General features: G+C 38.9%; 2 protein-coding genes across 5 annotated transcripts in view; one reads left to right on the top strand and one right to left on the bottom strand.

Moving 5' to 3' along the window:
- ANKRD28 (ankyrin repeat domain 28) overlaps positions 1-8,698 on the top strand; it is a 116,116-nt gene extending 107,418 nt beyond the window's left edge. For both annotated transcript variants that reach the window (XM_068674290.1, XM_068674289.1), the window contains exons 24-28: positions 423-568; positions 751-833; positions 971-1,053; positions 2,950-3,041; positions 6,951-8,698. In XM_068674290.1, coding sequence (XP_068530391.1) covers positions 423-568; positions 751-833; positions 971-1,053; positions 2,950-3,041; positions 6,951-7,237 — 691 coding nt within the window. In that variant the 3' untranslated portion in view covers positions 7,238-8,698. The remainder of the gene's footprint in view (positions 1-422; positions 569-750; positions 834-970; positions 1,054-2,949; positions 3,042-6,950) is intronic.
- A 4,204-nt stretch (positions 8,699-12,902) lies between these two features.
- Positions 12,903-24,272, bottom strand: BTD (biotinidase). 3 transcript variants are annotated; one of them, XM_068674284.1, is made up of 5 exons: positions 24,213-24,272; positions 24,003-24,044; positions 21,191-21,422; positions 19,475-19,624; positions 12,903-17,549 (listed from the first exon to the last, which is right to left on the bottom strand). In XM_068674284.1, exons 3-5 carry the CDS (start codon positions 21,416-21,418, stop codon positions 16,365-16,367), a joined length of 1,563 nt encoding a protein of 520 aa, XP_068530385.1. In that variant the 5' UTR covers positions 21,419-21,422; positions 24,003-24,044; positions 24,213-24,272; the 3' UTR covers positions 12,903-16,364. The 3 variants fall into 3 exon arrangements, with proteins under 3 accessions (XP_068530385.1, XP_068530384.1, XP_068530386.1); XM_068674283.1 differs by having other exon boundaries at positions 24,134-24,221; XM_068674285.1 differs by lacking the exons at positions 24,003-24,044; positions 24,213-24,272 and adding an exon at positions 23,732-23,949.
- Between the last annotated feature and the right edge of the window lie 35 nt (positions 24,273-24,307).

The raw sequence follows: 24,307 nt of genomic DNA, 5'->3' as shown, positions 1-24,307 counted from the left end.
TTCCTTCCCCTGTTTTTATTCTTTGAAGATTTTTTTATTCTGTGCTAGAAATTTTAGAATTACTATTTTTTTAAATCCTATTCTGATTCAGTAAACTTAAGTTAGCTTTTTGTTGTGTAGACAAGTTCAGGAATGCTTAAAATTGCATTTCTTTGGGGGTAGTACTTAATGTGTATTTCTTTTTCTGAATCAAATAATATCTGTAGTATAAACTTATTATTTTAAACTACATAGATAATAAAGTGACGTGTGAAACTCGAAGGTGTTCATTATCTAAAGGCACCAGTCACAACTCTAGCAATACTGATACTAAATGATCAACTGCCCCATCTTTCGTACCTGCACAATCACAGTCGGTATGGCTCTTTGTATGAATTAGAAAGCCAAGCTGAACATAACCCTGTTGTCTTGATTTATTGCAGGACTCCTCTTCATGCAGCAGCTTTTACAGATCATGTTGAGTGTCTACAGCTTCTGCTCAGTCACAACGCTCAAGTAAATGCTGTAGATGCTTCGGGGAAAACACCTTTAATGATGGCTGCAGAAAATGGACAGACAAATACAGTTGGTAAAGGGAAATTTGTATGCGTTTCTGCTACATTTGTTAGTCTTACTGCAGATAAAGTTGCCTAATAGTTATGTTATTGTGGTTATATTTTGTCAAAATAACACTTTCATTTTACACAAGTATAAGTTCTTAAAACTTTGCAGAATGTGCTTTTAGTTGATACAAATCTTTATTTCCCCCAGAGGTGCTGGTTAGCAGTGCTAAGGCTGATCTGACTTTGCAAGACAGTTCTAAGAACACAGCACTCCATTTGGCTTGCAGCAAGGTGCGTGCATAGTCTCACTTCATCAACGCTGAGCTTTGTGTTATCAAGTGTTGTTTGCAAATAATAACTTTGAAAAGGCATTCAAAGCTATTTTTGAAGAGTATTTGTTATATGACAAATGTTTGTTCTGTATTAAGGGTCATGAAACTAGTGCCTTGTTAATACTGGAGAAGATTACAGATAGAAACCTCATCAATGCCACCAACGCAGCCTTGCAAACGTATGTATCAGCAGTGAGTGTTTTTTCAGATTACTTTTGGTGTGTTTCTGTTAAAACCAGTAACTTGCTCATAAAGTGGAATTTATTTTTTTTTCCAAATTGGTTTAATTTTGGTTGAATTGCTTAATACAAAGAGTTGAGGCAACAAGTAGAATTAAGCCCATTTAGTCCAATTATAGAGAAAGCTTAAAAATGTATATGTAATACTGTGTAATGTATTTCAGGACGGGCTATTAAAATGACTCGTCTGCATTTTTTTCCTTTTTTAAGACTGGATCTGTATTATAGTTAATATTTGACACCTGATATGTAGCTGAGTTATGCACATGAATTGTTAGACTGCTTTCATAATACAATCACATAGGCCATTTAGGAAAGAAAACTTCTGGAACTTTTTAGTAACTAGAGTATTTTTCTGGCCTTGCATCCCCTCTGCAATCTGTCATGTTCAAACCCCTACAGTTTCACCAACTATTCAGAGATCTGCTTGAACCTAAGGAGTTAAGATAATAAGACTTTCCTTCTTGTGCTCTTGCTGCTCACTGTGGTGCACCTCAGGCAGCGAGAAATATGCAGAAAGCAGGAAGGGGATTGATTGCCCCGTTCCTGGCTTGAACAGGAATATCTAGAGAGAAGGAAAAGCTAAACTGAGATGGGAATAGAAGTGGGAAAGTATACTACCACAGGCTCATCTTATTCCACCCACGTGCCTTGGCTCATAGAGTCCGATCAACAGATGTTGTGGGGAAAAATAGGTATATATTCACACCTCCATATAATGTTTATGTAGATTTCAAGATTTTAATAGTTGTTTAAAATGTTACTGGTTTAGCAAATGTTTTTCAGTACCTAAACTGGCTTTGGTCTAAACAGCTTTCATTATAAACAGTGTCCTTCCTACTTTGTGGCAAGATGAGCGTTGCAATTGCTGGCTCTATGTGAAAATGATTTTTTACATTTTTCATTGTATCAGTGGTGTGCAGTAGTTCTTGAATTTTAATACTTTAACATAAGCACCATAGATATAGTTTCTCCTATTTGTGTCTTCTGCATTTCTGTTCTCTAAGTGAGGCACTTGTTTTCAAATCAAAATAGATTTCAGTTAATTCAAACAATTTCAAGAACCTCAAAATGAATGAAGAGCAATATAAAGCAGAGTGGAAGTAAGCTGATTATTCTGTTTCCTGCTGAGTGATGGCAGGATCTATTTAAGCCAGGGGGAATCAGTTCTGAAAAACTGTTGCATTTGGGGAAGGTGTAATTAGAATAGTTGAGGTAAAGCTATGCTTTCCTCGATAGATCGAGTCACCACAAAACAGATTTATAGTTAATAGTCTGAGGTTTTGAAAAGTAATTTGTTTTTCTTCTTGCTTTGTGCATTATAAATTTTTCATCTCTAGTCACAATGGAATACAGTGGTTTCTAAAAGGCAGATTGATTAAATGCCTCTGCATCCCTTAAAAGAATTTGTATGCAATAAAATGTGACTACCATGCTGCTGTTTGTATTTGAATGATTATTGCCAGTGACATACAGTAACTCTCAGATGAGACACTCACTGTAAAAATAGTGGGGGATTTATTATTAGCAAAGTGTATTTTTTTCTAACTTTTTAATGTGATAAAGTGCATAAGTAGGCACGTCATTTCTAGCAGCTACTTCCCCACAGTGTGTTTCCATAAAAAGAGAAGTGCACAATTATTATTTTATCGTTTATTTGCAGTGAGAAAAGAGATTTGCAGTCTTTTTTCTGGTCCTGATTATTGTATATGCTATATTTGGACAATGTGTAAATAATGTACAAATACTTCAATAATCATTTAACTAGATGCAACCTACCTTTGTTATTTATTATCTTGTTCTAAGTTTTATATACGAGTTTGCTTCCCTCCTCAGGCCTCTGCATGTTGCTGCTCGAAACGGACTAACGGTTGTAGTTCAAGAACTTTTAGGAAAGGGAGCAAGTGTACTTGCTGTAGATGAAAATGGTAAGAATAAATGTAACTTTGTTTCCCCATAAGGAACTGTGGTTTTAAATTCACCTCACTGAAAAGCAGCAACCACTTGGAAATGTCATATAATACTTACAGTAGGTTCCCCCATACAAAAAATGTTGTGTTGGTGATGGATCATTTTAGAAAAGCAGCAGAAGTGTAAGGAGAATGAAAGCTTTCAGAACAATACAGGTCATGGTATAGAAAGGTTTGGTTTAAATTTATGGTCAGATAATGTATATGCTATAAATACACTGGCTCCGGTGTACTGGAAACAGAAAAACATAATACTCAAAGTGAAATAAAGCTTTCAGCTGTTAAGCTGGATTGAATTGCCATCCATTTTGTCAGGTGTTAGTATTGGTGTTAGTTTTTAAAAGCAAGTATGAATTACAGGTCCCAGTAACTGGGTCTCAAGTTTCTGGCTCATTAAAGGTTTTTGTTACATAGGAGTAAGAAAAAGTAACTGCTTTATCAAAGAGAATAAATTCTGTAGCTTATAAGGACAAAAGAAAAGGGGATCTATTGACTTCTTATTTGCATATTTTCACATATGTGGTCCTCCAAATCTGTGCTATTAAGAGATTACTCTCCTGTTCTTATGCTACACTCCAATACACCTTTAAAACAAAAGCAGTAGCTGGTTTTTTTTTTGCATGTTTGTTTTCCTTCCAGAAAGGATGTGTCTGATTAACAGTTCTGATTAGATTTCCATTTTGAAAAGATTTTTATTTCTTGAGGTTTACTGTGATTTTCCTTTTACAGTGTTTCTCAAGTTATACTGCTTATAGTGATTTAAAGACCATTCCTCCCCTAAAATAGGGTATACAGGGGAAACTGCTGAATGAAACTCCCTAAAGCGAAGATGGGAAAACACTGTTTTTGGTTTTTTGCTTCTCATCACAAGTGTGCTAATTGGAGACATGATTTTTTTTTTTTGGTGGGCTTTTCTTTTGTAGCCAGTCAGTTCAATGATAGAGCAGACCTTTGACATAACAGAGAAAAAAGTTGCTTGCATAGAAGTCCCATTTCTCCAGCAGCTTGGGGATCCAACTGTAACGTGTTAAACTTCTTTTAATTCTGCTAATATTTTAAATCTTAAAACAACTCTGAGTGCTACCTACCCTAGTTCCCCTCTGTGGTTCCTAGCATTTCTTTCTAGTAGCAATTCCTTTGTTTATAAAATCTTAAGAAGCCTTGAGTATATTGCTAATGAATTCTCCGTCTCTCAGGTGAATGTGCCAGCTTAAAGTTTAGTGTAGACAGTGATGAATACTTTGAGCTGGGAGAGAACAAGCGAAATATTTATGGGATTTATCAGTTTACCTATTTTACCTGTCATTGTACATATTTCTTAATTCTTAGAGGTATTAATGTATCAGCAGTTTGCTAAACCCGTTGCAAAAGTTTTCTTGATTTCCATAGTATACCTTTCATATTAAATGGAAAAGATGGTGGTAGCCAGGCTGTGCGTTAGGTCTGCTTGTCTTGGATTTTCACATCTACTGCTAGAGTGAAAGCGTTTCTAAAGCAAAAAGAAAAAATATGGTTACATTATTTATTTGATACTAATAACGCACAAATAGACAAACTTAGACAAATAAATAGACAAACACAATAGGCAAACTTAGGGTGCTTTATTATTATTATTATTGTTGTTGTTGTTGTTGTTATTATTATTATTATTATTATTATTATTATTATTATTATTATTATTATTATTATTATTATTATTATTATTAAGGATGGAAAGAGTGTGATTCCTTCCTTTTTGAGGGCAGGAGGGCGAAAGCTATCTGCTTAGCAGAACAGACTGAAAAAGTAGGCTAAGAAATAGGCACTGGGATGTTGTGCATCAGTACTGATGTTCTCTAACATAGGTCAGATGAAAGTAGTGATCTGCCACACAAGCTTAACGTTTCAGGTAGAACTAGATAAAATTGGAGGTAAAGTTTCAGTTATTTTCCATGGCAATGTGTCTTGATATATAGGATGTGTAACTAGCAGGATCTTAGCTTGGTATGGAGTGGGCATATCTTTATCTTTGAGACTGACCCTTTCTATAAAGGCTGCATTGTGGTGTGGTGTGGTTTTTGTTACTGCTTGCTTGTTTCTGTTGTTGTTTTTTGTTCTTTTCAGTTTACAAGCAAAATTTATCCATCTTTACAAGCATATTTATCTATTTGTGTGAAACTACTTAATAGCCCTCTGCTGCTCTATCTGAGCTACAGAAAATTACTTGACTGAAAAAAAAAGAGCTTTTAAAAAACAAACTAGCTTTACTCCAATTCTCCGCATTGTAAAAGCTCTATATTTTAAACCATAGCACTTCTGTTACAGAGCATCTCTTAATGCAGTGAGAACGCTTTTGAGATGTTTAAGAACAAATGTCTTTGGAAAAAATGTCATCTTCCTGGTTCTCAAAGGATTACTTGCAACTGAAACAACAAATTATCTGTGCAGTATGCTTCCCAGACATAGTCATGCTGAGGGTTCATTCGTATTTCTGTACCAGTTCTCACTGAAGTATTTCAGTTCTTTTCCCGTGGTTCCAAGATTGTCTTGACAAAAGTTTGCCATCAACTGCATCTGAAGAAAGTATATTGAATTTTACATTATTTATGCAAGTTTACCTCTCTCGAAAGAAATTACTACCTTTTTCTTTCATTTGTTATCAGCCAAAGTTTTATTTTTGGTCATTTAGTCAACTTTTCAAGGTTTTGGTTTTTTGTTTTTGTTTTTCACTATTTAACTTACCAGGCTAGCTAGATTTCCTGGCACTCTTTGTGTCTTATTAGTGTGCACTAGTCTTAGGACTTATAGGAGGTTTATGCCATTTTCTGGATTCTTCATTGCCATGCTCATTGGCCTATCAGTGCTTTAAAAGTAAAAAAGTAGAAAAGAGAAGAGAAAAATGTGACTCGTTCTTTTCAAGAAAGAAAAGAACCAGCTCTGGGGAGACCTTCTACCGGCCTTCCAACACCTAAAGGGGGCCTACAGAAAAGCTGGGGAGGGACTCTTTGTCAGGGAGGGTAGTGACAGGACAAGGGGTAATGGCTTTAAACTAAAAGAGGGGAGGTTTAGATTAAATATAAGGAGGAAATTCGTATCTGTGAGGGTGATGAGGCACTGGAGCAGGTTGCCCAGAGAAGCCGTGGATGCCCCATCCCTGGAGGCGTCCAAGGCCAGGCTGGATGGGGCTTTGGGCAGCCTGGGCTGGTGGGAGGTGTCCCTGCCATGGCAGGGGGTTGGAACCAGATGATCTTTAAGGGCCCTTCCAACACAAACCATTCTGTGATCCAAGTTTTCCTTTGCTCATATGCCAGTTTGTATTCGAGGTCTTCTCCTGTTTTCTGGAAGAATTTTTTCTTGTAAATGCCTACCAGATGACTCATGTCTCAGATGACTTTCTTCTCTTTCCCAAGTGTAAGACTTCATTCAGTTTATCTCAAGAACTTTCTTTGCGCTGACCACATTAATAAAAATGTGATTTTCCTGTAGGCGCTTTCATGGAAACTTTGAAATCCCAGGGGAAGGAGCAGCTCTGCACTTGGGCAGGGAAAGCACTGGTCTTGAGGCCACGTTCAGCACACAAGCTCCATTTTCTGTTGTGCTAGAACACTGTATGATAGTGATTTCTTTTTCCCTAAAGTTACAAGAGTGTTCAAGATCTTAGCAAGAAGCAATCTTTTAAAAAAAGAAACAGCCCACCAACCTCTGGGATGTTTTTGTAACTAAAATATTTTAAAAAATACAAACTGATAACGCGTTTAATTTTCTTTTTATTTTAAACAGTGCAGAGTTAAGCAATATAAAAATATTTTTGGAGCTGAAAGATGACATGATCTTGGAGAAATTGTCTTTTTGTTTTAACTGATGGTTGTATTTTTCCTTGGCTTCCAGGTTACACACCAGCTTTGGCGTGTGCACCCAATAAGGACGTTGCTGATTGCCTAGCTCTCATCCTGTCCACGATGATGCCTGTTTCATCAAGCAGCACATTGCCTTCCTTTACGTTCAATACCATTAATCATTACACCAACACCTCAAAAACTGTCACCTTCGATTCCTTGCCAGTCATGAGGAGTGACCATAGCTCTTATTGTACTTTCAATAATATTGGCAGGGAGGATGGCTACCCCTATACAGAAGAAGATGAACTCAATGACTCTGATTCTGAGACCTATTGAACGCTTTATTTTGTAGGTCTGAAGAGTGAACCCTAAAGCTGGAAAGTCAGCAGACTTGGGCTTTTGAAAAAAAAAAGAAAAACACTGTCAGAATTTGAATACAAAAAGAAGACAGACCTTTGAGATGTTTTTTATTGTGGTTGCATATAAAAAAAAAAATCTGTGAGACTCTAGGAGGATTTTTAAGAGCATATTTTGCAGAAGAAGCATAAATTCTTGAATAAGTACTTGGAATCCATGGCAAAAAAAATAAAATAAAGAATGTCAAAACTGTTTTATTTAACTATTCTACCATTCAGTTTTTGGTGCCAGGAGTAATTTCTGCAGACTAGGCACCCTACTTGATGTAAATGGTCGACACTATTGTACAACACAAAGGATGCTAGATTTAAATATTGTCAATAAAACTAAAACCATTTTGAAGGCAATAAATGAGTTTGGTACAGTAGGCATTGTTTGTGCTGCAAATTGCCAAAGGACCAAATAACTTAAAGATTTTTTTTAATTAAATACCTTTTTTGTGAAAACTGGAATAGGTTCTTTGAGAAGTTGTTTTAACCTTAATCACTTCTGAGAAAGAAGCTTAGATTTGGTTTTAAGTATTGATTTATTTTTTTTATCATCTAAAAGCCTTCCGACACTATTAAATGTACCATGAAAGAAAGGAGATGTATTTTTAAGTTTTGTTTTCTTTTTCTTTTAGATGAAATGAAAATGAACTTGTCGTACTTTTATAATACTAAAATTAAACCAGCTAACAAGGTGAAGTCAGGGTGAAAAATGTACAGTGTAATAAACAAGGGAAGGGGTGGGAGATGTGGGAGGGAAGCAGTAATTGTTGCACAGTTTTAGATTTTTTAACTTTTGGGTTTTGGATTGAGATTTTTTTAATTTAAAATACGTGAGCAACTTGGAAACTATGAAACTGCATAAAAAATTGAAATGAAATGTCTTGACAACCCTGTTGTGACTGAGAGTTCTTTTCAACAATTTGTCCACTTCCTTATATCATAAAATTGTACGTAAGATTCAAGCTGTATGTCCCTATCACTTTTTTGTTTTTAAAGTCCTGGAGTTACGAGGGAGGGGGAGGGGAAGGTGAATTTAAAAGTATATTTCCCTATTAGCAAAAAGTACAATGTCTGGTCTGTGGGAAGAGCTGTGTATCTTTGTTGTGCTCCATTTAGAAAGTGAACGGCGGAAACAGGTCCCTGTAATGTAGTTCAGACTTGCCCGAATATTTTTTTCGTTTAATTTATAACAGACTACTGTGGTTTTTTAATTGCCTGAAAAATGAAGAACTGACATAAGTAAGCTAAAGTTTCATCTGTTAAATATGAATATTTACTTTATTGGGCTCTGCTTTAACTATAACTGTTACTTTTCAAGTGAAATTGCTTATGTACATGCAAGAAACACTTGCATGTCCTGGTAAAGTACAAATAAATTACTACAAACTGATTCCAATTTCCTTTTTATCCTTTTTGTATTGTGAAACTGGAAATCTTTATGATATTGTAAATTATCAGCTGGTTTTCTGAACATAGTGTGGAAACATGGGACAATATTTTGATCTATTTGATAATTTTGTGGGTTTTTTTGAAGAATTAATGAGCATGTACATAGAAATAGTGACTGCTTGAATACTGTATTTACCTGCACTCTTTCAGTACTTCAAGATTCCTGTATATTTTGCGGAGTATAATAAAACCCAAATGTGAGTTCTACTAATGAATAATTTATTTGTATCTATTAAGCATTAATGGCAGAGTCTCTTTTGTTAAACTGTTAGAGTTTGTACAATCTACTTTACAAAGGCTTTGTAATTCTGAAGTGAAGGTGAGCCATTTGAATTTAAAGTAATCGTAAATGTTAAATTAATTTTTTCCACTAGGCTTCCTTTTAAGTGTTACTTTTCACCGTTTGTGCCTGCGTTCATTGTTTGTCTTTGAACAGAATTAGATGACTTCAGGGAGATCGTGATTTCTCTTTTCTTCCCTCTGAACCTCTCAAAGTGCAGGGCTACGTGGGAGTGATGTACACGCCTCAGCCAAGATACTCAGAAGATGCGTGTTAGCCTGCCTTGAGATTCACTGCATCTATTTAAATACCAAGGTGGAAACAGCATGGATCCATTTCTCCTCATATTTTTGTGGAAAATCAGAATGCCAAGTTGCATCCGTGTTATTTGAAAGGTAACTGTCGAATATTTCTGTTAATGAAGCTGTCCAATTTTGGTTGTTCCAAACAAACTGTGCAATGATGTTAATAGGCTTTTTATTACCCGGGCTTGACTTTTATTTGACTTCAGGATAACCTGCTGCCTCACCGTGTGGTGTCTGCTGCCATAGGACAGTTTATAGGAAGGATGCTCCTACCTTACTTGAAATATTAGCAAGGGAGCAGAAACAGAACTATTCATGTCTGCCATGTGCCTGGATGACTGAGGGGAAAAAACTTGGAAGGTGTTGACTTGAAAGTTAGATTCAAATATGGAATACAGACAAATGGAGAAAATAATGCTGTTAAACACCTGTATGTCAATGAGAAATTGAGCCTCCTGTAATTCATTACTCCTCACATCTTGAGGAAGAAAACTGTTTTTCTGCCGCATTAAATTACCTTATTTTTAAGTTAAAAAGAAGTTCTGTGAACTTCATAGGGTTAAAGATGTCTGACTTGTGTTACAAACCACTAACTCCATGTAGGGATTCAGAGCTGCATGTATCTCATTAGAATTCATCCAGTGAACCTGTGGATTTCAATTTGCCTTTGGTTGTTCCATGCTGCTGGTATAGGTAGGACAGTAACTGAGTAACTGTGCCTTGTAAGTGATAATTGGAACTATTGCTAGAATACGGTCTTATTCCAGAAATGGAACAAAGTTTGTTTAAAGAACATGTTTCCCTTGTTTCAGGCTACTTCATTAATGAGAAGTCAACAAACAGAAGGTGCCTTGTTGCTGAAAAACAAATAGTGCTGTCTGTAGTCAGAATGGCTGTTTTTCTGTTTGTGTTCATACCTGAATGGAGGCCTGTTTACTTCCAGAAAATGATGCTGGATCCCGTGTCCTTCAAAATAAGTCCTACTTTTTTTGTTGTTCTTCTACAGATTAATAGGGCATCATTACCGTTACAACCTTCATCCAAACAACCTCTTGGATTTTCACCAAGAGAGGGCAGGGAGGCTTGGCTGGACCACTGAAGCAAAGTATTAGAATAAAGGAAACCCTTTTTATGCTGGGGAAAAAAAAAAAAAAAAAAAAAAAAGAATGACAACAACAAGCTTGGATCAGCTTTTTGTGTTCTCTAACTTCTTTGAAATTTTAAAGACTTTTCAGTTCTCAGGATAAATGTTCTGTAGGAGAAAATGCCAAAACCCACCAGGCTGTGCTGTTACTTTTAGAGTGTAAATGCTTGATGCTGTTACAAAGAAGAATCCAGTCAAATTTATTTATTGATTTTTCTTCCAGGCATGTAATCCAAAAAGATTTTTTCTTATAATATTGTATAAAGTCTTGTCTCCTACTTCATGTTTCTTGCTACTACTTATTGCTTCGCCAGCACCAAATCTCTCCAAAACAATCATATAAATATATTTGGAAAAATCAGAGCTTAGAAATATGCATGTTTTAAAAGTTGGATCTTCTTTTTTTCTAGTTCTTCTAGTTTCAGAGAGCAAGCGCGTTCATTAGAATCAGTTGGTTTGAAATAATACTAGTGTTGTTCTGGTAGTTGAGCTTCTTTATTTAAAGAAAAAAAAGTTTGTGGTGAGCTTTCTGTTAATCATGTAATAACTGGGTGAGTGGATAAGCCTATAAAAAGATTGTAAGTGAATACCGTGCAGTACTGTCCAAAGGATTGTTGTCTTTGTTGTCTTAGTTTTGGGAAGTTCTATCACATGGATAATCACAGAACATTTTTAATAGCACCAGATGTCCGTGCACTTACACTCCCTAATTCCATCTGTGGGTCAGCGAGGTTCATGTCTTAAAAGCAGAAACCTAAATAAAAAGGCTAAGTGTTCAGGGAAGCAGCAGTTCTGCAGAAGAACTTGAGGACACACTCTTTGCTCAGAGAGCACACAGCAGCAGTGAGGGAGGTCCCTGGGCTTCCCCGGCTGCAGCAGGAGGAGCTGGGGGACAGCTCTCCTCGCTTCCCACCACTGCTCTGTGACTGCTGATGGTACTCAGCCACTTCCCAACAGAAAGGCCACAGTGCTTTTGGTTTAAAAGCGTTGATTTGAGATAACAATAATCCCTGATTGATCCTGACTGGATTTGGAATAATAACCTTGGAGAAAAAGGGCCTTTATTGTGTCCTAACAAGTAGTTAAAACTTTTAACACCACCTCCCTAAATCCAGATTTAAACTCAGCAAAGTACATATTTTAATATCAGGGGAAAAAAGCAAGTATTTAATTTCTTGAAGTTGGTCCAGCAAATTTATATAAATCCTTAAATCAGAGATTGACTGGTAATTATAGCCTCTTGTGGTAATCTCCCAATGGTTTGGGATGGATTTCTCATAATCCTTTAATATGATGCAAGAGTTGATAGAACTTGGAGAAAATTTCTTTCAGATTAGGGTTAAAACCCTTTATTTATAAATCTGTAGCTGTGACTGTATATAAATAAGACAAGAATTTGTGAAAGATGGGTCTGTCTCCTTTACAGACCGAAACCAGAGGTGTCAAATGGAAATAGATGTAACATAGGTCTCCTGATTTCTATTTGTTCAAGCTCATAGCTTTAGCTTTATTTGTCTGTCGTCCTTTTCTCACTATAACATCTCAATATTCTGAAGACTCAAATTCAAGGAACCATGCATTTATTTGAAATGGCAAAAGTGGTTATTCTTAAAATGTCATCATGCAATTACACATGTACAATCCTACACCCAGGCCGCTAGTGTGATCCCTGTATCCTTACCTACCTCCTGAAAGAAAACTTTACGAAATTTCAGCCTAGGAAAGAGCATTTCTGTCAGTTGTTCAGTCATCCAAAACCCACTAAAATGCATTGGTTCCCTTTCCCTGGGGAAGACAAGTTTCAGCCATGAGTAAAATTTTCAAGCAGTGGTGGTTTTTTCCCCCCTGTCTCTCCAACTCATCTCTGACCTAACACTCCTTATGGGTTATGAAGATGAGCATCACTGCTTTCAGGACTTGAACCTTCTTTGCAATTCTTTGCAACCTGGCATCCCAATCTCTTAGCACTGATGTTTGTCTTCCAATGAAGCAGTATCTAAATTGGCTGTGCTTCTGTAACGCCTTGTGTCACTGCGCATCATGGTATACTGAGCTCCTATGTTCCATGCGGCATTTTAAAATTTAGCAATTTTCCAGCTGAGGCAGGGAAAGGAATCTTGCAGTATTTCATCATGTAACTGTAAACATAGTTGAATAATATGGAACCTAAACAGCCTTTCAAGCTGTCTCACCATTGTTAGTGTCATTAAATATTTAAAACCACCTTACATTCGCTTATGCATTAAAATTGCAATAGAAGCAACCAGAAATTTTGCTATTCAGTTTCACAGCAGAACAAAACAAATCCTGTTTCCAAGCCTTTTCAATGACAAGTGCTCAGGTTTTCTTCTCAGTGTCTCCGGGAGTTGATTTGGTTCAGAAAATTTAAGACACGGCTTTTTGTTTTCAGGAGTGGTGTGTTTTTTTTTTTTGTTTGTTTGTTTTTTAAATATGCATAAATGAAGGAAGAGGGTAGTTCTTCTTTCTAGCCATTGTGTGTGGCAGTAGTGTTGATTAACCATTGTTTAGATTCTGTAAGAGTTCTGAAAATGTTCTTCATTGGGTTCTTTTATTCAGTTTAGCTGCTCTCTCTGAAGCAGCCAAAGAAGGTGGTCAATTTCCTGTGGTCCTCCTTCTGGCTTTCCGAGCTGCCAGGCTGTTAATTAAATCCCTGATGCTGCAGGACAGGCCACAGCCGGGGCAAGGCTCTGCCTCATGAAGGTGGTGGCATCCTCAGTTCCTTGTTGGCTGCAGGAGGCTCTCGAAGCTCTCGCTTCAGTCTGTCCATTTCACCTGTGAAGATCTGCTTGTGCCCCGCATGTGTTGTAAAGGTGTTTGTTCTCAACAGCTTGTCCTGGTCCCTTACCAGTTTCTGAGCCTGTTCATGTGCCTCTCAATAACTTATCTCTGAAGTCCTGATTGTCAAATATTCCTTTGGTATGTCTCCTGGCCGTTCCTCTTGCTGTGCTCAGTGTCCCCACAGCTGCCTGTGTAACTCACTGGGGATGTGAATCCCAAAGCAGCAGCTCCCTTATGAAGACACCCCAGCACCTCTGACCTGAATGCTGATGCCCCTAACAGCATGGGGCTTTTCTGGTCGTCTTCCCCTTCCCCATGGGCAGCACCAAGACCATTTAGAGATAGGGTCCCCTGCTGTCCTTCTCAGACAGGGTGTTCCTTTGGTCTCGGTACTGATTTATTCCAAACCCTGACTGCATTTACCTCAGCAGTGTGATTTATAGCTGTTGGCAACTCAAGCTGTGCTTCCTGTATGTCGGAAGATCCTTGTTTTCTGGGTGGGTTGGTTGGTTGTGCTCAGAGACGGAAGCTGCTCAGGAAGCTTTAATAAAGCTGTTTTATGCCCATTGAGGAGAGATGATGAAGGTGTGGGTTACGGTGTGTAGCAAGTCTGCCTGCGTGAGCTTGCTAAAGGCTTCCCACGACCTCAGTCAATGGCATTTAGCCTCACCCACACCCTAAGAGCACGGGGCTGTTGGAGAACGGCACTGCGTTGGGATTGCTGTCCCTGTGCAGACGTTCAGGACGCACTTAGCGCGTACAAGCGTAGTAGGTTACTGCTCAGCCACCCGGTTTTAGAGTGGATGCATCTGTTGTTGCTCGAAGGTCAGCAGGTCAAGGTTCCTTGATGGTAATTTTTTGCGTAGTATTGTCTGGTCGGCTTTTTTCACAGTAGTTAAAGGCTGCATTTTGGGGGGTGAAGGGGACAAGGTATGAAAACACACACTAGAACTTAAGCTGTCCTCTTCAAGGAAAGGACAGAGCAATGTGCCCCATGCAAACTGTTAGGCCAGAATGTCTGTTTTCTAATAGCTGTGATGTACTCAAAGTTAGAAGAGCTCCATGGAACATGCTTTGCAAATATCTCTCAGATAATTGCCCTTTTTTTTCTCTCCTTAAGCATAGCAAATATGTAATGCAGCTTACTTGTTTATTGTAACAACTGCTTTGGTACTTAGCACAAAAGAATGCGTGGTTTTCAACCCACAAAGTGGGGTGGGGAGGCCAGTCCTGGTGGCTGAAGTTCTCCGGTCATTCATCCTTTCTTTCCTTTGGATGTGATCACTGTGGGACTACAATCAGATCACTCAGTAAACACCACAAATGCTCTTCTGTGCTGTTCTGACATTTGTGCAGCTTTCAGCAGGAGCACCACTATGGGTTTAAAACAATTAATGATTTGTAACAACCCTGTGGTCTGTGTGTCAGGGAGCTACTTTTACGTGAGCAAATTTATCTCTGATGAGATACAGGAACACCCCTCCCCATACTTCTGCCAAACAAATGCTGCAGGATAAACAGACTTGTCTTGCTGTATCAAAGCAGTGTGACCAGGTCCTGGCTCACAGTAATGTAGGTTGGAGAAGGGAAGTCCGATAGAACAGAAGATTGTAAATATTTATATAATCATTTTGCATAAATACTTGAGATACTTTGAGGTAGGAAATCAGCAATTTCATGAATATTATGCTTTCTGAAACCACAACATGAATTTGTTCAAAGCAGGAGATTGAGTAACTTTCAGTGTGTGTACTTGTTGCCAAAGTGGTTTGAGTTTGAAGACATCTCAGAGCTGCCTCAGACAACCCCACCTGAGAATTGCAGCTCTCCCCTTCATGCTGTACTCCTCGCAGCAACCAGAACGGCAGATTCAGTGCCTGCAACATGAGGACTCACCAAAGGAATAACTGTGTTTATTGTTGTTTACTTAACGGCTGTTACACAGATTATAACAGACAATGAGACCACGAGAAGTTGGAATTCTTGAGAAGAAATTACTTTCTCTGAATTTAAACCCAAATTAATATCCTCTGAATATTCTCTTCCTAACGTCTTCACTGCGGTAAAAGAGTTTGTCACTGCAGTACAGTATTTATAGCACCTAATCTCGTTATTGCTCTGGAAAGAAGGGTGTGTTTTACTCATCTAGCAGCAGGAACCTGCCATCTGGCACACAATTTATTTAAAAATCTTACTGTCCCACCATTCATTATGTGCTTTTCACAGCTTATTGAATGAGTTTATGAACAATGCGTAAGATGTCTCAAGTCAAAACAGGCTTGAAATGACCTCTCTTTTATACAGGGACAGTTACGGTACTACAGTAGTACATAACCTGAGCAATGAACAGCAACAACTGTTTTCTCTGAACACAATTCTTTGCAGAGGAGGGTGGAAAGTATGTCTTAATGAAGTCTGGTGTTTCACAGTCAGTTGATACACTCTTCCCCAGACGAGCTGTTCCATAGATGTTTAAAGCAGTACTGTTCAGTTATTCTTTATATAGGAAAAGTTACAGAGGTTGCTGCAGACAACCAAGTGGCCAGTCAGTGGTAATCATTTCAGCTGGGGTTGATACTAAGAAAAAAAATCCTTGCGCCGTAACCAGAAATCAGAACTTCACCATATACAAGCTATATTTTCATGCATGTCATGCATGGTATTTGTGTCGTCAACTTTATTCCCTATTTTTCTTCCTTTTGTAGTGGTTTTCTGTTCCATTTATTTCCATAACCCTAGCCAGGACCCAAGAAAAACAAAAGATTAAATTTAAAGGGGCAAATTCAGTTCAAATGAGAGATTATTTTCCCGGTATAAAACATCTCAACACATTATAACAAGCCGTCATAGTTGCAAGGCAGTTTGTTTACTTCTGGAATGACACGAGCTTCCAAGGTACAGACCGTGGTTTATAGCCTCTTAGATTAATTGCTTTGGTTATCATTTCAAATGGGGAATGTAATTGGCCAGTTGTGTAACAAACATACCTGAAGATCTTGGAAGTACAGATAGTCAACAGTTCGTGTTAAGATACACACTGAAAATGTAAGCAGTTTTCTGGTTCAGACAAATATCTATGCTAGTCCTTTTCATACCACCTCCCGTACAGAGCAGCAGTCAGTAAGCCAGATGATGTTCTATTTTTGCTCATGAAATAGTGGTGGTTTTTCCAGCCCATGTGATCCGCAAAGTCCAAGGTAATGCCAGATGTCAACAGTAAAGGGAAGATATATGGAGTACTCATATTTCCCCATAGCTGGAAATCTATCAAGGCAGAGGCATCCGTAACCTCCTGCCCACAAGTGCTAAAGCTGAGACCACCACACTTTACTAGGGCACAGGCCTGGACATAGTATGTGCCGTGCACTGTATGGAGCCCATCAAAAACTCCCAAAGCATATAATTCATCCGTTAAAACAGCTCTTTTATAATTTAAGTAACAACAGAGGGTGTTGGAACAAACCTGGAGCTCTCCCTTTTCGCCCCAGACAGGAACAAAAGTGAAGTTGTCATACATCATTTCTGCATAGAACTGGGGAGGTAACTGTTCCATTCCTTTTCCTAATACTGTAGCAGGGGTCTCCTGCCCCTCCTTAAAGCAAACTTGATCATCCGTTGAGGCACTTGTAAAAGTCTTGCACGATTGATGTAAGTTCTCTCCGAATCTTTCGTTACTCTCTAAACTGTTTTTGTAATCAGTGGTAATCACAGGAATTTCTGCGACTATGAGCTTGCCACCGTAGCTTTCCATGTTGTGGTAGATGAACGATTTGACTGGAGTGTATATGCCGCTCCCTGTCATGCCCAAGGTAGGGTGGTGGATGTTAGCCGCTAAAATGTTGATGTTGAAAGCTGTTGCAAAAGCTTGTTGAAACTCTACAGCAGACAGGAGCGGGAGCTGGTTCATCCAGGCAGTGGGATAAACAATTTGTTTTAAGTTGTATTGTCTGATTAGCTTCACTGCAGGCTCAAAGAAGAGTATGTCAAAGCAAGTGAACATACCAAACTTGCCAGCAAAAGGGGTCTCAAAGAGCTTATAGTCAGGCTCTGGAGGGGCATCGAAAGCATATTCAAAATACAGATTGTGCTTGCGGTAGGTGGCTACCAGCATACCGGCATCATCAAATGCCACGTTGGTATTGAACTGGTATCTGCCATCAGACGGGCAGTGAGGATCAGTGTGCGCACAGGGCTGCTTGGTTCCTAGGTTTGCCACAAGGAATATTTTGTTGTTCAATGCCATGCAGCTCAGCCGCTGCAGAACCTGGAGAAACAGGATATGGGAGGATAAGTTTTATTTCAGCAACTATAACATTTCATACTGTCCAAATTGTTCAAAATTTACATACAGTGATAATGTTATGATGGAGGCTATCGGAACCTGTTACTTTCTAGACCAAAAACTATTTCAGATACTAATTTCAAAATGGCTTTGAAAAAAAAAATATCTGGCTTTTATTTCCTGAGAAGTAAAAAAAAAAATATATAATAATACTCTACTTCAAGGGCTTGCTGGTACAACAGTGGCCTTAAACCACCATAACAGATCTACAGTTACCTTTAGAAAGACAAACTTCTACTTATGATCATTTGCAGCTGCAATCTTTTGTTATTTCAACTACTTTTAGAGTTTTTGCCCTAAATTAAAAAAAAAAAAAAAAAAGTGATTACTACCTGCAACTTACAGAAGCAGAGAGAGAATCAGATTTTACTTAGTTTTAGAAAAGAAACACTGAAAATGAGACTGCAGTACTACCAGGATGTTTCTTCCAACCCAGAGAAAGCTGCACGTTAACTGCTGTTCATTTTCTGTGTGGGTAGGACCGCCCAGTATGATGCAGCACGGTGCAGATATATCTGAAGCTAAATTTGAGCAAGCACAAATAAACCAGTAGAACTTGAATCATGTTCCTAGGGCAGACCCCCAAAGTGAATAACGCTGCTGAGAAGGCATATGTATTGCTCAGGCAGAACACAGTTTACTGGCTTCTGAGGCACAGGCCTCCTAGGATTTCTCTGCACTGCACCATGCCACCCAGATATATTGGCCACCTTAAATCAGACTATGTAGATATTTTTGGATAGCTTTTTAGGTTATGATGGGGTATCACTGTAATTTAAAGTTATGCATTAATATAAAACATATCTTCAAAACACTTTCTGTAGTCCTGCTGAAATGAGAAGCTGTGCATTAGCGAGAGTGCTGACATGCAAGTAGCAAAATGTGTGGGAATTTAAACATCCTGTTTGTTTTGTCTGTTTGGCATATTTAAAGACAGTAGATAAAGGTATATCATCATAAAACACCATTTAAAATTTATTTTTTAAAAATCTTTTCATTCTGTGTCTTCAAGCTTGCCCTGGCTAAGTGCAGTTCTGGAAGTCTTTGGGTTTTATTGCAAACTCCAAATAGGATCTGAATATCAAACTAAATTTTAGCTTGCTTGCACATGGTTATTGGTAATAAAGACTCATAAGCCAAGGTAGGTCACCATTTATAACTGTGATTCCTGTTTGCACAGGAATTCTGCTGTCTTAGTAGGCACATGAACAATTATAGTATTGACTACTGTAACATTAGAGAAATAAATAGTTTGTATTACTAAGTATAGTATAATTTTTAACATTAGGTCCAGAAGAGTAAATGGAAGTACTATTTTTTTAAGTTGCAGATTACCTCCTCTGTAATCACACTCCGTGTTAAGTTGTGACTTCTATTGCATTTTAGCAGGTCCAGCCCTGTTACTTTTGCAATTTTACAGCAAATCAATGAGTCAGAATGTTCTCAAGTCATTACATCCAGGGAAAGCTCAGACTATTAAGACTGAGTAACAAGAATGTATCAGAAGTGATGATTCTGTAATGTTGTTTTATTAAAACAATGTTGTTCAAAATGAAATCCCAAACCACTAGCAATATATCTTACTACCATTCCGTAGGCTGGGAAGCAGGAGCTTAGAAGCCCAGAAGGCTCATAAACAAGCTAATCTTTCTTCTGTGTATCTAAAATCCTCCTCCGCTAAGAATTAAACCAGCATCAACAGAGTCCATGAAAGCAGAATCTGATACTGTGAGTTATTACACTTCTTGCTTACTTCCCTAAGCAAAACTAGAGGTAGTTACGCACTTGGAGAATGAATCTAGCATTTAGTTACTCCGCTTCTCTACAGAAAACATTCCTACAATTACCTCCGTGTCATTGAACAAATACATCTCTCTGCATGGATTCCATTTCACAGCACGTGAATGTGGAACAAAATCTAAGTAAGGATAAATGGATCTTCTGGTGAAGTTGAAGCCATGGATTCCATCTTCAGGGAAAACAATGATCTGTGCCCCCTGTATATAAAACAAAGGCATGTTTTGTAGGGATAGAAAAACAAGCCTAAATATGAAATGAAAAAAAGGGAATATATTGGTGAAGGAGAGCTAAAGAAAGTTGAGGATAATCCAAGTTTGGTTTGATTTGAATGTAGTTTGAAGGTATCTTTTCTTTAACAGCATGGTAGGTGTAACTGTGTATATATAAATATATTGTATATTTACATATATACATATATACATATATATAAATACATATATACATATATATAAATATATATGTATATATATTTAACCTAAGTCATAACTTTAGCTTGAGAAATAACTTGACATTATTTTAAGGGTGTGTTAGTAAGAGCAGACTTCTCTGAATTCTTACCAGAAATATTCTCCCTTCACATGAGTCACAAGAACAACATCATTCGGGTTAAAGATTAATAATGTTAAAATTTGTCTTAACTTTGTTTTCAGAACAATGTCAGTTGTGGATGAAGTCTATCAAAGGTGCAGTATCTGCATCAAACGTACCACAACTGTGTCAAAGGAGCAGCATCACTTGAGTCCTGTCCTACTGGAATCCTACCTGAAAACAAACAATCCAGGCAGGATTGTTTTCAGAAACAGCATGACAAGACTAGGTTGGCACTACCTAAAACTTACAGATATCTGTTCTTATAAAAAATGGTTGATTCCTCTTACGTCAGACCTAGCATCAGTCACTCAAATCCCCATGTCTTTTGAAAAGTCACTTCAAATGTGTTGTGTGTGCTATGGCTTTGGGATAATTTATGGTAGTTTGGATGCAGTACTGCATAAAAATAGCTATTATGCTTTCAGGACTGTGAGGCCCAGGAACCTGACCTTCTCAAAAACAAACAAACAAACAGAAAAAAAAAAAAAAAAAAAAACCAAACACCCCACCACCTTCTTAAATTATATAAAAACATTAATTCTGTTCCAAAACAACAGCTTTGTGTAACCTGCAAATCATGACTAGAAGCAGCCTTGAGTTTTCTTGGGGAGGAAGGGAAAGGAGGCTGTGCATAACAAGTGCCAGAAATACAAGCCTTTCTCTTCTGAATATATTTAGAAAGGACTGTTCCATGGATGGTAGGAGAAAGGAATGGAAAACTTTACTTCCACAAAACTGTTAATGGTGGAACATTCATTTCCAAAGTATTAAACTTCTTTGGTGTTTAGAAACATTCAGGAATTTCCATTGAGAGCACTGGAATAAAATCAAAGCCAGAGACGTAAAACAATCTTTCAATAAAAACATTCCATTGAAGAAAACAGAAAGGAGGCAGGTATTCAGACCAAAATAGAAAAATAATTTCCCTACACTAAATAACTATAGGCATGTTTTTCCAAGCTTGGAATACCTCAAGTCAGGCAAGCTGCTAATTGGCCTGACTTTTTCCTGAGCGGCTGGCAGGTCAGAATGTCTGAAAAAAACAGACCATACTTATGTATATAAATATGGCTGCAGTTGCCTGGGAACACAAATGTGCAAGATTATCCTCAAATAGCACTTACTCTATATATACATAGGGCACACGCAACTGCTCCTAAGCCGTGGCATACCTGCCTTGCAGCAGCCATGACTTGCTGCTCGTAGATGTCCAGGTTTCTGCCCATGAGCTGCAGCGCTGAGCGGCGATCAACGAGGGCAGTGGGGTCAGGGCTCAGTATGGACTCGTGTTCATACACAGCGGCGATGTAACGCGCCTCCTCAACTCTTCCTGAGACAACTTGAGAGCAGAAAAAGCAGACAGACAGCTTCCAGCACAGATCCGCCATGTCGTAGGCCATAAATCTGGAGGGGAGAAAACAGCTGGGTAGGGGGCCTCGAATAACAACTCACGCCAGGAATTTCAGATTAAACATGGCCTGTAACTGAGACTCTGAGCAGTGGTTCAACTGAGTGTGGTCTTTTAAATTCCCAAATGTACATGTGTATATTGTTTCAAAAACTTCAGTCTAAGTACCTTGGTGCTTTGATGGCCTGTTCTGTTTAAAAGCATTTTTGCTAGGTACAGAGTTGCACTGATCTCTTTGCTTGATCTCCCTTTACAGTTAACTTCCTCATCCATTTATAGATTATCATACCACATATCAGAACATCTCTGGGCAACGTTAAAAGCAGATCACAAACATGCGGTTTCTCACCCATTTGGTGATAATGGCGATTTGCAAGCAGCAATTCTTAAAATTATTTGGACACTATATTTAGTAGACAAGTAACAACACAACATTTTATCAGTACTAACAGATAATTGCAAAAAAAAAAAAAAATTGAAACTTTTGCATTTATCTGTTTTTCTACCATGGAAATGCCTCTCCTGATGGATTCTGAATTTTCACTTGATTCCAACTCTGCACGTGTAATAAATACTCTAATTTGTTTCATACAATGAGGCTTTTTTCAACTTTTAGAAAAATGTTGAGTGCAATTCAGATCCACATTCCTCCTGTGCAGTGCAGATAGGTAACAAATGCTTTCACAAGAACAACAACAAAGCAAAAATCCCAACAAAATGCAAAAAACCTTGCATTACTGAGCTTTTCTTAGATTTATTTCTTTCCTATCTTGTTCAATCCCCATGACCTCAATAGTAGCATTGAAAGGCAGTGGAACAGAACATGTTCACTGTATTTTCTCAGTGGAGAAATCCCTTTATGCTCCTACTTTTGAGGCTGTGCAGCAGAAATAAATGATTTGGAGTCTGGAAGGCTGGGACACCCTCTCTAATGTGGGCTCCCTACATAGCTTTTTTTGACTTCCCAAGTTGGTAACACCCTATACTTACAGAGAACATGGTCAGTGACTGTGCAATACTTATGAAATATGACAGAAACACCATGTTCTCCAGAATTTGAGCAATAAATATACAGTGTGAGATTTCCGTCTGTCACCCCTGTGTTACTAGTATTAAGAAATAAATGCTGAATGTCAGTGAAGGTGAAAGAGCGCAAAGGAGAGATGTGCTGATGTCAGGTATTGATGGCCCCCAGTCTTCAAGTTCAGTTACTGACTTTGTAAGCTCCAACTTTGTCCTGTGCAGTGGCCAGCTTTGCAAATGAAATCTGATCAGAATTCAATACCAAGGTGCAAATGAAGATATAAAGCAGTAGCAGAGGGACAGAGAAGGGAGAAGAGGTGGGAAGCCTCGCACTGTTAAGGAAGCCACTGAAAATAAACACACTGGAGCACTTCACTGACAAAACCCTTTTCTATTTCTGTCATCCCTTCAGAGCCAAAACGCCTATTTAGGACAGGAATGGGTTCTCGTCAGCCATTCCTTAACAAAGTTGTCAACAAAGATGTAATTAGAATTCTTTGCTACTAGCAATGGAAAACTTGCAGAGTTTGAGATCACAGGATGAAACTGCTATGCATCAGAAAAACAGCCTTTTTGTCTTAGAAGCCAAACATAGCAACATACAAAATGAACAGGGCATCTAAAAGAGGAAGGGACTCACTATCTCAAATGTTTCAGACCGGCAGAAAATAAACCGTGGCTAAAAAGTGAGAATTTTCCAAGCCTATCAGTAAAATACATCATTTTGTCGTTGCCCTTCCTCTTTTAGATGCACGAGAGTTTTAGCAGTGAACATCTGACTATACAAGCTCATCCATCTGAACCTGTGACAACTGAAACAATTCAGTAACTGAAATAATTCCCGAGTCCTTTCCCCTGGCTGAAATTACCGCTAGTTCCACGCACAATGGCTGAGTGCTTGTGAGTGCTCCCTAATGCCCTTTTTGACAGCTTCGACAACAGAAATGTGGTAGCTAATGCAGTGCTTCTAACAGGGAGAGCTGTGACGAGCTTCAGGGCTGGGCTTGGGGACCGTAACCTTTTCAGCCAAAAGTAGGACACCGTCAGGGTTTACTCATTCCTTAGGCCTTGAGGCTCCAAATAAGTCTCAGCTACGTTCTCTCTCTCTCTCTCTCTCTCTCTCTCTCTCTCTCTATTTTCCCTACCCCTAATGGTGAGGGCAATCTAATAAATCCTTTCCCTGAAGAGAAGGTAACGTGTTTAGGGTCTACAGAGCTGTCAGCTCACCTAAACCCCAGCTTTAAAAGAAATTTTCATAAATGGAAATGCTTTTTAACTTAACCTCTTGTCCTGTCCCTTTCCTGTGATTTTTGTGGTCTCTTGCCTGGCACCTATTCTTCAGTGTGACCACCTCACAAAGCCAAAGGTGTTTCCCAGCAGCAAAACACAGCACACGGAGAGAAAAGCAATGCGAATGCTGCTTCTTAGAACCAGTATACTCAGCAGAACCCAACGGACTGTACAAAGCAGAGGCTCCAGGCCCCCTTAGATGGCTGTTAAGCTCGGCAGGAGCGATTCCACCTTCTCCACAGGGCGTTTTACCCACAACTTACGCGGCGCCGCTGCCACTCGCAGGACACGCAACCAGCGCGGACCTGCGAACACAACCAGACCCCAGTTATATTTATTCCTCCTCCGCCCACCCCTCCCGCCCGCCGACTCTGCGGGCAGCGCCACCCCCCACCGTGTCCCCCCGGGACCCCGCCGCCTCCGCCCCGCTCCCCTCAGGGCCCCCTCACGGCCCCCGCCGCCGCCTCACGCACCGCCCCGGCCGTTTAACGGCCGCCCCCTAGCGGCCAACGGCCGCCGCCTCCCGCCCTCCGACCGAGCGCCGGCTCTGACCAATGGGAGCCCCTTC

Source organism: Anas acuta, chromosome 2, assembly GCF_963932015.1.
Source record: "Anas acuta chromosome 2, bAnaAcu1.1, whole genome shotgun sequence".
Lineage (NCBI taxonomy): Eukaryota > Metazoa > Chordata > Aves > Anseriformes > Anatidae > Anas > Anas acuta.
This window is presented reverse-complemented; position numbering and strand designations above follow the sequence as displayed.